This window comes from Brienomyrus brachyistius, chromosome 11, assembly GCF_023856365.1.
Source record: "Brienomyrus brachyistius isolate T26 chromosome 11, BBRACH_0.4, whole genome shotgun sequence".
Taxonomy (NCBI): Eukaryota; Metazoa; Chordata; class Actinopteri; order Osteoglossiformes; family Mormyridae; genus Brienomyrus; species Brienomyrus brachyistius.
The window spans coordinates 5843962-5859429 of NC_064543.1; the positions used below are offsets into that span (position 1 = coordinate 5843962).

Genomic DNA, 15468 nt, shown 5'->3' on the forward strand with positions numbered 1-15468 from the left:
CTCTCCTGGATGCTTCCCTCAGATGCGATAAATGCACTGAAACGTCTTTCTCCCAATTTCTGTAAACTGCTTCCCATTTTCAAATAGTTTCCATGAGCTGTCAACCAACTTACTGTTCAACCATCCGACCTTTGAACACCCTTAAGTAGCTTAAAAATGACATCTTAAATTATATTCTTTACATGCAATTTGCAATGTATCAAAATATATTAAATGAGGGGCATTGCAATAAACGGCAGGAGAGAAAATGTACAAGAAAATTTTTATTTCAGAATAATTATTGTACAGTCCCCCATCGCATCCCAGAGATGTACCTCACACCACCAGTGACCTGAAGCTGCGCCTTGTGGGGCTGTCACCCCTCCGAAGATGTTTTCATGACTCAAATATATGAGAAATACAAAAGCAATAATAAGGCCACAGGATGTTATATTAATGGTTGTTAAAAAATGAGACCATCACAGTGTTCGAACAGACAGGTGGACTGGAGATTCGGGAATGGCTCCCTGGTCCATGGAAACACAGCAGCAAACGCCGCTGTACAGCACAGGCGCGGAAAGACGCCCGAGACGCCAGCAAAGGGTCCGACGTCGATGTCATCATAATTCAAGTTTTTTTTTGTTTTTAATCTCAGCAAGCCACCATCCGATTCCAGCATGTAAGTGCATACATCTGCAGCGAGTAGAGAAGGACTCCTAAAAGGCTAAAAGCACACAGTGAGAGTCACTGTCGCACACACCACATGGTAAGTTTGTTTCTGTACATACTGCTGTTACGTGAGCCCACACCGTCTTACATAGATACATCGGGGGAGGGGAGTCTTAAGGAAAAATAAGACCCCCACCCTTCGAAAAGATGGTGACTGGTCCCTATCATTTGAATCAACGAAGAACAAATTAGAAAACAAGACAACTTCAATTACTACAGAAAGACCCACAATTCTCTCTCTCTCTCTCTCTCTCTCTCTCTCTCTCTCTCTCTCTCTCACACCAAAAATGTATACAAGTAATAAAATACAATACCAATCTAAATAGTGAAATTGCATATAAATCTATAACAGTGCAGAGAGCAACTACTTCAGTTAAATGTCAAACAACTGATAGGGGGGTCCTGTACACTGAGCAAGTGGAGCAAAGGAGACTGAATTGTAGTACATTAAATTAAATAGCAAACAGGATGACTGATTAGCAAATCATGAGGATGACAGCTTGTGTGCTTGGGGTGCCACTGTTGTTGTTGTTCTGTTGATACACAACACTCTTTGGTGGGCGCTTCTATACATTACTGACACTAGGGGGCAGACACAGGACTCCCAACACAGACCCAACCCTTAATTACAGCCTGCTGTGTCCACTAGTTGTATATTAAATGAAAATTTTATATTACAATAATTTCAGAGGGGAAAAAAAAAGATGAATCCGGTGTTTTCCCACATTTGACAAGTTTTCAAAGACAAAAAACACACACTTTGCTCGGCGTCGATTCTATTAACATAAAAATATTTTGTTTAAATTGAGTCTCATTTTAAGCTACCAGCAGCTATATTTGGTTTAAATCTAACGGACTGTCAAACCCCCCTTCACAGACATTCACAGATACATTCACTTTACACAATGCTTATACTGAAAATAATCGGTTAATTTAAATAAAGCTCGAGTAATAAAGATATGGCTGTTTAATTGCCGGCTTAAACATTAAATAAACGGCTTGAAGATGCACACTGTCTGACAAACACCCACGGCTCTTTGGCGACAAGGAGATCGAGACGCGAGAGAAATCCGAGAGCCCAGAATAGCAGGACCTTCAGCTGTGTGCAACGCTCTCAGTTTAACAGTCATTCTGTGCTGCTTTTCCTTCACCTCAGGACACTAGAAATTCCGCACGACTGCCGTAAACAGCCCTCAACAGTTCCTCAAACCCACACAAAGGTGCACCGTTAAGGAGAAAAAAAATATTTGGTTTCGTTTTTGGCTAAACAGCAACGACCACACAAGGCAGACCACAGGATAAGGGCTAGACTGTCCTGCGCACCTCAAAAAAAAAAAAAAAAATGGGCGTGGCTAATCTCCCGCTGGACCCCCCCCCCCTTTAACCACGCGTTGTGCAACTTGGTCTGAAAAGTAGCATCTTCAAATAAATGGAATAATAAGCTAAATCAGAAGCCAGTTTCAGTCAGATGGAAGCTAGCTAACTGAAGAAACAAAGAGCTGAGAGCCAAGAGCTTCAAAAACATGATAAACAGCCGAGTACAGTACAACTTAGAAATTTAGGAAGTATGCCTGCCCCCCCCACCACCTGCTCAGAGACAGACAAACGCTCTCACATCAACTCCCTTTGCAACGGGCGATATCTGTCTGCTGGGTGATTTTCTGGAATGAGCGAGGGGGTATTCAGGGATGCTGACGGATCCATCTAATTCCTCAGCTCACCCCACCACCCATCAAATAAAAAGCATTAAGTGCACTTTACGTTGAATTTGGGGGGGATAGGGGTTCATTGAAGGCATTATGGGAAAGACTCTGGATCCTGCAGGGTTTGCTGAGAGGAGCTCAGCTTGGTTAAAGCAACTGGCTGCAGTCAAGCCGTTCGTTTGTGCCCAGAACAGTGTTCAGGAAGGAGAAGTCCAGGAGACCACGAGTGAAGCCACCAAACCCAACAAGCTTGAGTGATGTAGTCAGGTTCCAGACGGAGCCCTAATGGTCACAGCCAGCCTGCCCTCCCCCCTGCCCTCGCAGTTCAGTCACCAAGCTGGAGACGTAGCATCTTGCCAGACTTGGCAGTCGCCTCACAGCAGTGGGCTTTGTGAGAGCCAATGAAAAAGGGGGGGAGGGGAGAGACGAAGGGGGCGGAGGTTAGGAGGAGTCCTCCGAGCACTCGGCCTCCTCGCCCTGTGCGCCCCCGCACGGCTGCTTCCGCTTCTCCCACTGGCAGATGGTGTTGGCGTACTCCACGATCACCTTGTCCATCCAGGTGAGCGGCTGCGGGAACAGCACAGCGCCCTCGAAGAAGCCCAGGTGGCCTCCGTGCAGCGTGAGGGCAAACACGGTGTTCTGCTTCTTCTCTGGAAGGGCGGAGAGGAGCTCAGGTCAGCGGGTAAAAAAAAAGCACTGCAGCAGAAAGGGAGAATGCACAGCCGGCACGCGGAACCCCCTCTCCATGATTGCCACTCAGCAAAGCTTTCCAAACAAACAATGACTCCACTGACATCATCCCCATCGGCCAGGCGATGGACACTCAAGGGTAAGCAATTTGATTGTCGTTTCAGTTTCCATCACCCTACACCCAAGGCCCATCTGTTACCATATACCTGGGGTGCCCAGATCAATCCCTGGATGGGCTCAGCTACTGAAAACAGAGAAGCGGATTCCTTCAGTGACACCGAGATCGGAAACGGAGATGCCGGACACCATGCCACCGCCGGCTACGGCGGACAGTCACGGAGTGCGGAAAACTTGCTGACAACTGATCTCTGGCAGAAACGAGGCCAGACATGGAGGCAGCTAGTGGGCTTGGAGGAAGAAATGCTGCCCAGTAATGTTCTACGGAGCTGAAGCTGCCAAATCTAATTTCAGCTACTATCAATGTCTCTTAGGCAAGCCATCAGGAAACTCCGTTTATGCCAACTCACGTGGCCAGATGGCAGAACATATCATGTCCTGGGATATCCTGAAGGTTATGTGGTTTGGAAATCTGCACGTGATTATGGCACAGCTGGAAAAGTGGTGCAGAACCACCAGTGGTACCTACAAGGTGCCACATTAACCGGGGGCAACTGTGAGACCAAGCAGCCTTTTTCCGAATTAGCGAAACCCTATAAAACTGCAGAATCACACCGCTGTGAAAAATTCAACTCAGCTGTATCAGCAAGAGCACATTAGAGGTGATTCACCTGCCTGAAAATGCCCCTTTTCCAACAGGTGATGTGGGAAGGATGGCAGAGTCACGGAAAACGACAGATATAAACGCAGGTAAAACTGCAGTGGGTTTGCGGGAGAGAGCAGGTTTGGAGGAACCAGGCCGCGGAAACATGGTCCAAATGCTGCTGCAGAAACCCAAACGTCCCCAGAGCAGAGCTCTCTACAATTACAGACTCAAATAACACATGGCCAGATCCGTGAGCCTACGCCCCTTCTACTCATGACCGAGAGAGACAGACATCTGGTCGGAGTATAATTTAGGACCTGATGAGGGGAAGCCCATTTCAAATTAAAATGAAAACCACGCAGAAAGTTTCCCAATAATCTTTTAAAAATACACCCTCCCAGGAAATGCAATCTAACCGAAACGGACAGCATCCTCCTGAAAAAGTCATTAAAACGGGGGCACGGAAGGTGCCAGAAAGGCGACGGGCAGCCTACCTGCGAGCGTGCGAGGGATGGTGAGCAGGGAGTCGTGCACCAGAGGGTCATCGGCCGAGTTCACCAGGAGCAAGGGTACGTCCACCTGGGGCAGGAGGGGCAGGGCCAAATTAGGAGAGTCAGGTGACCTTCTGGGATCTGAAAATGTTCCATTCTAACAATGTTAATGATTTGAAGGTGTTTTTCCTGTGGCCTTGTGAAGTGTGGGAGGACTCACGTTGTGAATGTAATGTACACAGCTCTCCATCTCATAGTACTCCTTCAGTGAGCGGTAGCCGTGGAACTTTCTACGGGAACGGAGAGAGACAGCTGCCATCTCAGCATAAAGCCTAACAGCACCATGACCTCGGCAGGGCCTGCAAATCCCCCCCGGAACCGAAGGCCGGGAACTCCCGCTACCTCATGATGTTGTCGTCGATCTGCGTCAGCGAGGTGGCTGTGAACAGGTGACCCAGGTCTGCGTCCGTCATCTTGCTGGAGGAGCCAGTAAACAAGCTTCTCCTGTGAGGGAACGGAGAACAGAGTCACGGACATTTCTGAAGTATCAACGTGTGAAAGCAGAGCCCCAGAACAGGGACATCCAGACCCACCACGGGGGCATTTTTTGAACCCCTTTAAACGCCCCCACCCTGTTATTCCCGAAAGTCACGCATGGTTTTGCGTCACTGGGCCTATTTACATTTGTGGTATTTATGTGGTCTGTCTTCATCATGTAACCCATCAGTACCTGTGAGCGAGGATGATCTTCTTCATGTTGTCAGCCATAAGGAAATTGTAGAACCTTCGGCACTGGTCCCATTGGAAGAATGTCTCCTGGGCTCTGGGGGGGGGGGGGGGGGACACACACACAAACAGGAGGGCCCATCACCATGAAGCACGCCCACTTGGAACCAGCTGTTCAACATGCTTGTGAAGTTACAGACTAGATTAGCTTTGAAGTGTAAGATGGTGGACCCCCCCCCTCCCCCAGGGCATATCAAGGTTAGGTGACAAGTCCATTCATTCCTTCACATGGGTCCTATTACAGTCCCTTTTTCTCCTGACCCAGGAGTCTCAACCCTATACCCATCTGTCACAGTGCAAAGGGCATATTTCGCTTTTGTTCGTCTCCTCTTGATGGTTTATATTCGCATTGTGGGGAATATTAGGGATTTGAAATGTGAAGCCGAGTGAAAACATCAGGAAACATTATTTTTCGTGGCTGTGATGTAACAACGCCGAAGGGGGGCGGGTACATCTAATTAAACAACCTATATCCTGCATGGGCAGTGAACCCCAGGCCTTCGGATGGCGGGTGAAAGATTTGGCCCGATTCCAGCTTTTCAGTACTATACAGACATACATTTACACCCAATATTTGGTAAGCAGATTAGTAGTAAGGCTAAAATATTAATGAGATGCGTTTTGTGACACCCAAAAGTTAGTGATCTGTATACACGTACTGCATCTTTATTAAATTTGGTTAGCGGAGCACGGTACATAATACTGTTCTGGTATACTATGGTTGGGTATACCTCAGTGCGACATATATCGATATGACATCGCCTAGGCCTTTAGTGACCACTGCATAACTTCTGAGTGACACTGATCTCATCCAGTAACACTCGGTTTGAAGATTGGAAAGTTTACCCTAGCAAAAAATTAATATTAACTGCACTTCAGAGGTCATCATAAACACTATAGGATGAAAAGAAAATACGCCTACAGCCATTTCTAACTGCAGCATTATTATTATATGTGTAATACACCTGCACTGGCGTAGCACACAGTGCCGTGAATCATTAGCTACAATCATGCGCAGGGCAGTCTGCCCATATCTGCCTGGCCCAGCCCTGTCTGTACATGTATATCCTGTCATGCTTGGTCACACCCTAGACGCCGTGCAGGCTGGAGACGTCGTCAAGGTGACAGCGCCTTGGTGTCAACCTCATTCCTCAAGGTTCCGTCATGCCTCCCAAGGAAGGGGCTCATTTTCCCTAGAGATGAATACTGCCCCTTCAGTCTTTTTTTGTTATATCAGAAATGACATCACCGCAGGGCTTGCAGGAGCATTAAGTGGAAACTAATTTAAAACAGAAAAAAAATGTAGAACATCAGTAGGCTGTCATGTGTCGCTTTGATGTTCTTGCAGGGAAAGATCTGCCCCAATTTTCAGATGACCCATCGAGCCCCGAAGCAGGGCACCCCATTCCTCAACAGGGTCTAATGTCAGAGTAGCACGAATGCGACACCCCGGGTCTGTGGTACTAAGAAAACGAAATTCTATCAGACAAAATGCCAGTGAGGGCAGCCACTTGGGGGATTTATCCACCTGAGGGCGCTGTAGCCCTGGCACAAGCTGACGCAGCACAGCACCCTCTCCTGGTTGGCGCGGTTTTCCCCCAGGTACTTGCACACGATGTTGCCTCCCAGACTGAAGCCCACCACCACAATCTGGCTCTCTGGGAAGGTCTTCTTGATGTGGCTGACCATGGCAGAGAATTCCCAGGTGCAGCCTGCATGAAGAGGTTACAGTTGAGGGAAGAGCACAGCGTGGCACGCAGCATGCAAAGGTGCAAAGGTTACCTGCTGCACGTGACGTGCATGCAGACCGAAGGCCACGCGTGCTCCCGGAGGAACGTCAGCATGTCTTACCGTAGGTGAACATGCGGGGCGAAGTCAGCTCGATGTTGGGTAGGGCGCCCAGGTGGTTCAGAACGGCACACCGGTAACCTTGCCGTTGGGAATAATCCACAAAGGTACGGACATAATGCTTCTCGCTGTGGTTACCGATTCCGGGGCATATCACCATGGTAACATCGTCTGGATGGAGAGGACGGGAAACGACACACAAGCAAAACTGACTAACTGTCCAGGGATGTATTTGCACAAAGCCGAGCCGGTGCCAGAGATCTCCGTGAGTCATCTCACAGGTCCGCAACAGACACATTACGTTTATATGCCTGGGTAAACACCTGTAGCCCGATGCAAATACTCAGCCACTCTGTCCGCCCGTATGTAAACTAAGGGGTCGGACTGTCCAAACCATATAGGTCCTGCAAAGCCGCCCTCTTATCTAGATAAAAATTTCCCTTTGCGCAACAGAGGAAATGAGATGTCAGCGAGATGTTTTAGTTTCCAGGTAACAGAACGACATCAACAGTGTAGCAGAGAGGAAAAAAAAAAAAAAAAGGTGGTCACATGGGATTTCTTACTTCCTGTCAGGTGGTCAGCCAGTGGTTCAAAAAGGTCAAAGGTCGCGGTGGCACCATCTGGCATGGGTAAATACTTCCGCTGCCCATGTGGATGGGGTGAATTGACCCGCCCCATCTTCCCATACAGAGCCGTCTGCAGGTGTCCACTTTTGCCCCAGAGCAGAGGCGGAATGTAGCTGAGAGAAAAACCACAATATATACACACACCCATGAGCACATCTGACTATCTGAGCATCTTCCGAAAACAACGAAATATACATAAACACTCCATGGTCACCTTGCAAGATAAGCGCCTATCACCAGGTGAAGAGTTCAGGTTCAGAAAGTAAAAATCCAGACAGATTGTTTCAGCCAACCAGCCAAGTACTCTGTGACTGCGACTCTTTACACTGAAGCAGTTGTTTCGAATAGAATCTTGGCCTGGGTTTTTACTTTATGGACCTGAACTATCCACGCCTGGTTATCACAGGACACGCCGAAGTAGGAATACTACAGAAAGATTCTCCACAAAACTGGGGGCTGAGAGGCACCGATTGGTGCAGGGAGCCCCGAGTCGTCCCTGCGGAGGACAGTCTGGTATGAAGCGCAACAACAAACAGACACAGCAGACAAAGTCCGCGGCTACATTAGCAGTTACATAATCCTACATGTGACCCCATATGGCCATAACCTTGCAAACCCCCACCTCAACTAAGCAGAATTTGATGCCCATCTTCAACACGCCTGCCATCTGTTTTACCTTGCTTCAAACTTCACTGAATATAAAGCTTGCGTGTTAATGGTTCTCACTAAACCTGCTAAACATGTTCGCACCAAGCGCTGAACGGCAGGTCATTCCTGCGGAAAATTAGGAAGCCGGAGTCCATAAAACCTGACCAAATCCAGGGTTACAGAGTGGAATTCTTTGTGCTTAGCGTAGTGCAGAATACAGCATTTTATTCCAAAACTAGCACGTTGCATCGTTAAAGTCTGAGGTTGCATTTATAGCACAATAAAGCCGAAATGTCTTCATAACAAAGTCTCTTGTCACTCATTTTAAACAGTTTGTCATCGAGCACCAGAACATTGATGCCATAATGACGACACTGAATGACGGAGGTGGACGGGCCTGTGCTGTGCAAAATAATCAGGACACCGACAAATCAGATGTGTGCAAGACCTCGACAATGACAGCAGTAACGAAAGGGCGCAGACATTTCCCCAGACCTGTTTCCATTGCATGCATTTCACAGGCACAAGTGAACGTCAAAGGGAAGGTATTTACAAAACTATAAAAAATATATATATATCTGTGCCAGACAGTGAAAAATGTAATGACTAACATGATCTGGATCCATGTCATCTTGACCTTTTACCTATAAAACACTCCCTGGGCAGTGCGCTGAACTAAAAGATTAAGAGGTAATCATCTGTGTGGGAACCGGGCTAAAGGTCCAAGACGCCCATCTGACTGATAACACGACCAGCCACTTTAGTTTTGGGAAACGGAGGCTCCGAAAGAACGGTTTCCGGAAAACGACGAACGTAACAAAGCAGCTGCCTGAGAAGAAGGATGTTATGCAAGTGCCGTCCCTCTCAGCATCTTCGTGCCGGAGGATTCCTGCGTTTACAAATAAACTGCCTGCATTATTAATGGAAACAATTAAAAAGCTTCGCCAAAGCAAGCAGAAAGCAAGTGTCAGATAAAAGCCGGAAACCTCAAAGGTCAAAGACCCTTCGCTTCGAATGACCTGCGCGGCCAAGTCTATTAGTCACAGACGTGCAACGTCTCAACATATCCAAGCATGTTAGAATAACCATGTAAGATAAGAGAGAAGAATCTTCTGCTGAAGGAAACGTGACTGAAAGGAGCATCTCTACCGAGGGAGATGAAACTCAAGGCTGGCAGCAGGATCTCCTGCTTTCCCAGGCATTGGCCAGTTCCGCTGCTTCACCACTTTTCTCTACCAAACAAAATCCCGGCAAAGAACATCCAGTCCTGGATTTTGAAACCATAGTTCCACAGCCAGTGGGTGCGAGTCCTCCAGTAAAAGCATCCAAGCATAAGAATTAAAAACACAACATTGTTTGGGGAATGACCGAGCGATAACAATGATAGCGGCATTTTCTTCACGCATTCAGTATGGGGGCAGGTGGGAAATGGGCTTACTCTTTGGTCAGGAGGGGGCAGGACTTCAACAGGAAGCGGTTAAGGGGCGTGTCCTGATAAGTGAGGTCAGGGGGTGCCGTGGGGCTCTTCAGATTCAGAAGACGAACGATGACGTAGAGCACAGTGGCCACGGCAGCCAGCTTCATCCCGTCGAACATGGCGGGCATCTCCGGAGAGATGAGGTGTCCTTGAGCCTCCTGAGCAGACATGTTGACTGCGGGGGGACAGATAATCGGGAAGGTGAATCACATGACGTGCGCGATCCAAGCAAAGATCTGCACACTCAACAGCAGAAGACATGCACAGCTACAAAACACCGGTCATCTTACTGGTGATTCGCCCTGAATTTCGCTACGGCATCCAGCACGGGGTAGAGCGGAGTCACAGTGATCTGGTCCAATCTGCAAGAGAGAGGAGTACTTCAGTATTACTCAGGTCATGCAGACGAACAGCGACTGGCAGAATCACACTCCCACACAGGAAGCAAGCCGCGTCTCTCTCTGCACACATGAGTAAACAGAAACAAAACCAAATGAAACATCCGATTACCCCAACTAGAGGACATTCTTAAGACAAGTTGAAGTCTTTTAGAGAAACTTCCCTAACAGAAGCTGGATTTGTAGTGGTGCGACCAATTTCCCAGTCACAAAGACTGGTAGAAAACCGGTTCAGATTAACTCAGCGCCCATTATATGGAACCACTGGTAACCAACAGCTCGCCAGTCTAGTCAACAAGACACATGAGATAAAATGCACCAACAACTTGATTCTGTGACTAATCAGGTTTCCTGTGAAATCTCACTTCGACACGCCTTGGCTGCTATCGGGGGTGAACTAAAATCGTCTGTGATGAGGAATGAAATGCCGCAAATACTTTCAAGAGGTATTTTGCTCTTCATTCCAGCAGCTTGGCAGCTTTCACTGCTTCTATAGAATCAGGTTTGCGTGACTGGGATCGTGTCACATTTAAGAACCACACTGAGGACTCCATACTTCTCCAGTACCATCCGAACGGGAAGCAAAGGCAGATAATTCTACAAAATGGGTACAGAAGTTCAGAAGGAAATGGAAATCATTCTCCTGTGCGACGCAACCTGCCAGACCATTTTCTGGAGAATTTAACCCAATTAGCAGAGGTACTTTTTGCTGGACCTGGAAGCCTCTGAACATTCGCAGACTTAAATATCAACAAAAAGACAAACATTCGCTCTCCATAGTTAGCGTGGTCAAGACTGACACGTCCAAAAGCCACATTTACCGTATGCAGGTGCATGTTAGCTGTACTTCTTAAAATCTCTAGTCCCATGCAGTGTTTAAAACGTGAACATTTTAAAATCAAGTTTACAAAGGTATGCGGCCAGGACAGGAAGAAAGAAACAGCATTTAACTTCTAAATAAATCATGAAAACATTTGAATTCATGACTTAAGGAATTTTAACAAGTTAAGCAACGCGTTATTTTGATAAGAAAACGGCATCACGCATATACATCAGAACACGCAGGGGGAAAACTCAACTCAGTTCTCAGACTAACACATATACTAAAAGGACACAAACACATAGCAAAATAAACCACGATTCTGCGTGGATTTGAAAATATCCGCAATACAAAAATATTGCCACACGAAATAGTAATAAATAAAATAAAATGAGACGCTGGTGGGACCTTGCGCGTCGCCGACTGCCGAAGTGCAAACAGCGGGGCACCGGACACACCGAGCTTCCTGCAAAGCGCGGTGCTCCGACTCAACGTGCCTTTGCTTTCCTGTGTTTACCGACCACAGGCTGCCTCCCACCCGATCTGAATCGTCTGTTTGCGGGCAAAGCCATTTTATCGGCTCGGTGGTTAAGAGCCTCCCGCGGGGCTCTAAGGAAACGCCGAGAAGCGCCTTATTGATGTCCTTTGAAACTACAGCCTTTCACTACGGCTCGGAAAGCGGACATTAAACATTAACACGGCATCCAGTAAACACGAGATCCAGGACAGACAGCTACAGGTATGATCAAAATAAAGTCCCAAATCAAGTTAGAATGGAGAACAGAGCTGTTTACCACGAGAACTTCCGGGGCACTAAAAGTTCCACAAGTTCTCAAATTTTTCATTTTCCGCTGCTTTTATTCATTTACAACATGTGTTGCTATTATAACAAGTTGATTCAGGCAGCATATCATTATTACAGGTTAAATTAGGTTGCTATATAGCTTATTGCAATACCTTCATTTCCTAAATATTAAGCCGATTCCAAAAAAAAAAAAAAAACTAACTTCCTCTTATCAAACCAGTCAACAAGAAAACTAGAGACACTTAATAACGCATATTTAAAAAAACCCAATATGCGGTACAGTCCTAACTGTACAGTAGCTTTGGTTAACTGAACTTTACACCATTTAAAACACGTCCAGTTGCCGCTGTGAGCTAACTTACACTTAAATGTTTTCTTTAAAAAAAGCATAACAAAAACAATAAAATAAAGCAATATGGACCCGTTAAACATATCTCTTTATCAGGCCTAACCAGGAGTTTTTAAAACGTTCTTCCAACAACTCACAACCAAAGAAAAATTACGGAAAATTGAACACTATGCTACTTCTGTTATGAAAATCACCACAATAGAAATATCAGGAAATATGTTTTAATGATGATGAGGCCATTAACCGCTCCCGTACGCAGCGCTCCTTCACGCCTTACCTGCCGACACCTCACAGACGAAACACTGTGATGCTCGGCCACCAAACCGATGTACCTGAGGGTGACAAGTCCTTTAACCGTAAACTCCGTCCCATCAAACTCCCCCCAAGTGCATAAGAATGAGAGACGGAGATGGAACCTCGCAACGCAGTTCATATCCGCGTACGAAAGGCTGGTCCGCCCCCGGTATGTTCTCATTAAAGCGCTCGCACACAAAACATCAGCCATTAAATGTACCAGCTCCACACAGACAGCGTATAGAAAAAACTACACTAGATATTTCACGCGTCTTTCAGTTAACGTGACACCAGACAATCGTCAGTTCACATAAAAGAACGTAAACTGATGACTGTCATTTTTTAAATGTATTTATTTTGTATTCCGGGCTAATAAACTAGGACAATGCATACACCCAATGATCCCCTGACAACTGGCATGTAACATTAACCAACTTCGACTGGGAATCACCCAGAAACAGTCTGTTCCGTGTTACATTATTCATCGACCGTGCGTTTGCTAAGTCGGACGTGTAAGCCGTATAGCATGTAACTAAAACAAACGACTTTTAGCCATTTCTAACCACACCAGTCAAATAAAAAAACAATTAATGACACCCCTTCAGTTCACCCAAGCCCACCCTGGCAGACATTTTAACATCCGCCTCGGGGTCCCGTCTCAATTCATTAGTTAAATTGTGATATATTCCGCTTACTTTTCAGATCCCAAATGTGACACCGCATTCCTGCTTTAACTTATTTGACGAGTCTGGCTAACCAGCAAAATAAAACGTAAAGGAAGCTAAGCTACCAAATTAAGCAGATGACATTTTATAGAAAGCGATGCCAAGTCCAGCTGGGGTGAAACCGCCATATATGCAAATCGCACTTTAAAAAGTGTTACAATGTATCCGTATAAATGAAGACAATAGCGCGTTAAATAATAACAACCCAGAGCGCCACCCACCACGGTGGACGCGTGCAGCTCCATAGCGGGCCGATCTCTCCCCAGGAAATCCCCCCTTCTGAAAATGCCCCTTTACCTCCTCGAGTCTCGCCTCCCCAGAGCTCTTCTTCGCTCCTTCCTCTGCAGCTTGATCACTGTTGACCCATAGTTAGCCCTTCGCCGGTCTCTAGTGCTTTCCCTGCCGGAACCTGGGCACTTGCAGCCCACTCCACAACCCCCACCTCCAGCCCAGTCGACCCGGATCGTATTCAGAGGGGGTCCAGTCGCAATCACGTCATACGCGAATCCGTTCCAGACCGTCCTTCAGCAGGCACCGAAGATCCTGGCGTGCATGGAATAATTGCATCAAAACTTTTTGCAGCAGCGGTTACAGCAACTACACGAAGGACTAGAAGAGCGCGTGCTGCCCTGTCTTCAACTGAGAGTTTAATAGTTTTAGGATCACCAGTTGCCTGCCCCATAAATTTTTTACAACGCAAAATACTTTTCATTGTTCGAATCTGGACTTCCTTAAGTAGCACATCATCAACACTGGTGCAAAGCTAACGCTATTTTTATAACAGAGTTTAACAGCAGTTTGCATTTATTTTAATTTTGGAATATGGGCTTAAATACATTATTGTGCCCTAACTTCAGGAGCTGGGAGTGAATAAACAGTTTCGAATAAGTCACTCCTTTTCTCATTCATCCCGTGTCAAACTGATGTGATTAGTAACTGACTTTGAACACTGAAACGACAGATTGGCTTCTTCAATGCGCGACACACTGGGGCATGTTTTTGAAGGACGGCTGCTGCCGGGCGGCCACTTGGAGGCGCTATTCATTCACGTTAAAATCCACCTTCTGTTTCATTCCGGTCCGTACACTTTGATATAATTCCTGTATTTACGAAGAGTAACAAATTCAACTGATGTTCGTCTTTTAATGCGGACTGCTATTTGCTCTTAACACATCGGGTGTAAAACATACCTTTCGAGCGCAATGAAAAGCAAGGTTTTTATGATGTAGTGAAACAGGTGAAGTCATGCCCTGTTGTCTGCCTCAGATAGGGTGGAGCGTTTACTGATTTACTCAAAACCCCAATATTCAACCTAAAGTTGCCCCATTGGGTTAAATAATATTCAAATGTAAAAAGAGGCTATTTGAAAAAAATGAATGACGCCAAAAATCATTAAGCTGTATCTCGTTACCTACGTTAGAATAGAGGGTTGTTTAATAATAGGCCAACATTTTAAATTCTGACGCACTCATATTGAGCAATATACTTTGATCATCCGCAATAAATTAGCACAAGGACAAACTTAACAATAATAAACGTTTTTGTCCTTTATTAGACGAAGTGCATTTACTGACTACTAGTACATTCATTCACAGGGCCCTGCTGAACATTTCAATACACGGTACAGTGTACGATTGCGTATGTGAGAAGTAAAACAAGAAACATCTCTCGGCCACTTGCGCGTCTGGAAACCAAACAGAGAGCGGCGCGTTTTTGAAACACCATCTGGGAAGCAGCAGACAACTTTTTACTGGTACTGAAGAGAAGCATCGATGGAGGAAAATCCTGCCCTTAAAATAACGGCAGCTTTGATAACCTCTAACGCAGGTCCGTATTTCTGCATATCTCACCAATAACAACGCAGTGCTACTACAACGTAATCAATTAAAGTTGCTTAACAGATGCAACTAACGGTTCGCCTGCTTGGCATATCTATCTATCTATCTATCTATCTATCTATCTATCTATCTATCTATCTATCTATCTATCTATCTATCTATATGTGTGTGTATGTGTGTATGTATGTATGTATATATATATATATATATATATATATATATATATATATATATCATCTATACTCTGTGCATTGACAGTACATATTCTTATTCTTATGCTACCTTTAGGCCTATAACTGCTTTGTGCTGGGAAAATAAAATCAATGTTCTTAATATCTAATCCATTAAGGGTTTTTTGTATACAATAGGCCTACTTAGGCTGCCTTATTTGCTAAGGAAAGTTAAGCAGAAAACAATCGGTACTGAAAAGACAGCTGCAGTGTACGTCCAGAATTTAACCCCCCCCCCCCCCCCCCCCTCCGTCCCCACCCCCGTAGCC

The 15468-nt window shown here is 45.9% G+C and overlaps 1 protein-coding gene across 5 annotated transcripts; it reads right to left on the reverse strand.

Annotated features, from left to right (window-relative positions):
- Positions 1-250: 250 nt before the first annotated feature.
- On the reverse strand, positions 251-13674 carry LOC125751827 (monoacylglycerol lipase ABHD2-like). 5 transcript variants are annotated; one of them, XM_049031198.1, is made up of 11 exons: positions 13429-13674; positions 10031-10102; positions 9702-9915; positions 7553-7728; positions 6993-7160; positions 6670-6853; positions 5086-5178; positions 4758-4859; positions 4576-4645; positions 4359-4443; positions 251-3061 (listed from the first exon to the last, which is right to left on the reverse strand). In XM_049031198.1, the coding sequence occupies exons 3-11, from the start codon at positions 9908-9910 to the stop codon at positions 2853-2855; spliced, it is 1296 nt and encodes a 431-aa protein (XP_048887155.1). In that variant the 5' UTR covers positions 9911-9915; positions 10031-10102; positions 13429-13674; the 3' UTR covers positions 251-2852. The 5 variants fall into 5 exon arrangements, with proteins under 5 accessions (XP_048887155.1, XP_048887158.1, XP_048887154.1 ...); XM_049031201.1 differs by lacking the exon at positions 13429-13674 and adding an exon at positions 13102-13124; XM_049031197.1 differs by lacking the exon at positions 13429-13674 and adding an exon at positions 12390-12827.
- Between the last annotated feature and the right edge of the window lie 1794 nt (positions 13675-15468).

Excerpts from the sequence above, each read along its gene's own strand:
- LOC125751827 (XM_049031198.1), bottom strand. The coding sequence starts at position 9,910 with ATGTCTGCTCAGGAGGCTCAAGGACACCTCATCTCTCCGGAGATGCCC. Across the intron at positions 6,854-6,992 it reads GCCCCGCATGTTCACCTACG|GCTGCACCTGGGAATTCTCT; the intron begins GTAAGACATGCT and ends CTCTTCATGCAG. Across the intron at positions 5,179-6,669 it reads CAGGGCTACAGCGCCCTCAG|AGCCCAGGAGACATTCTTCC; the intron begins GTGGATAAATCC and ends CCCCCCCCCCAG.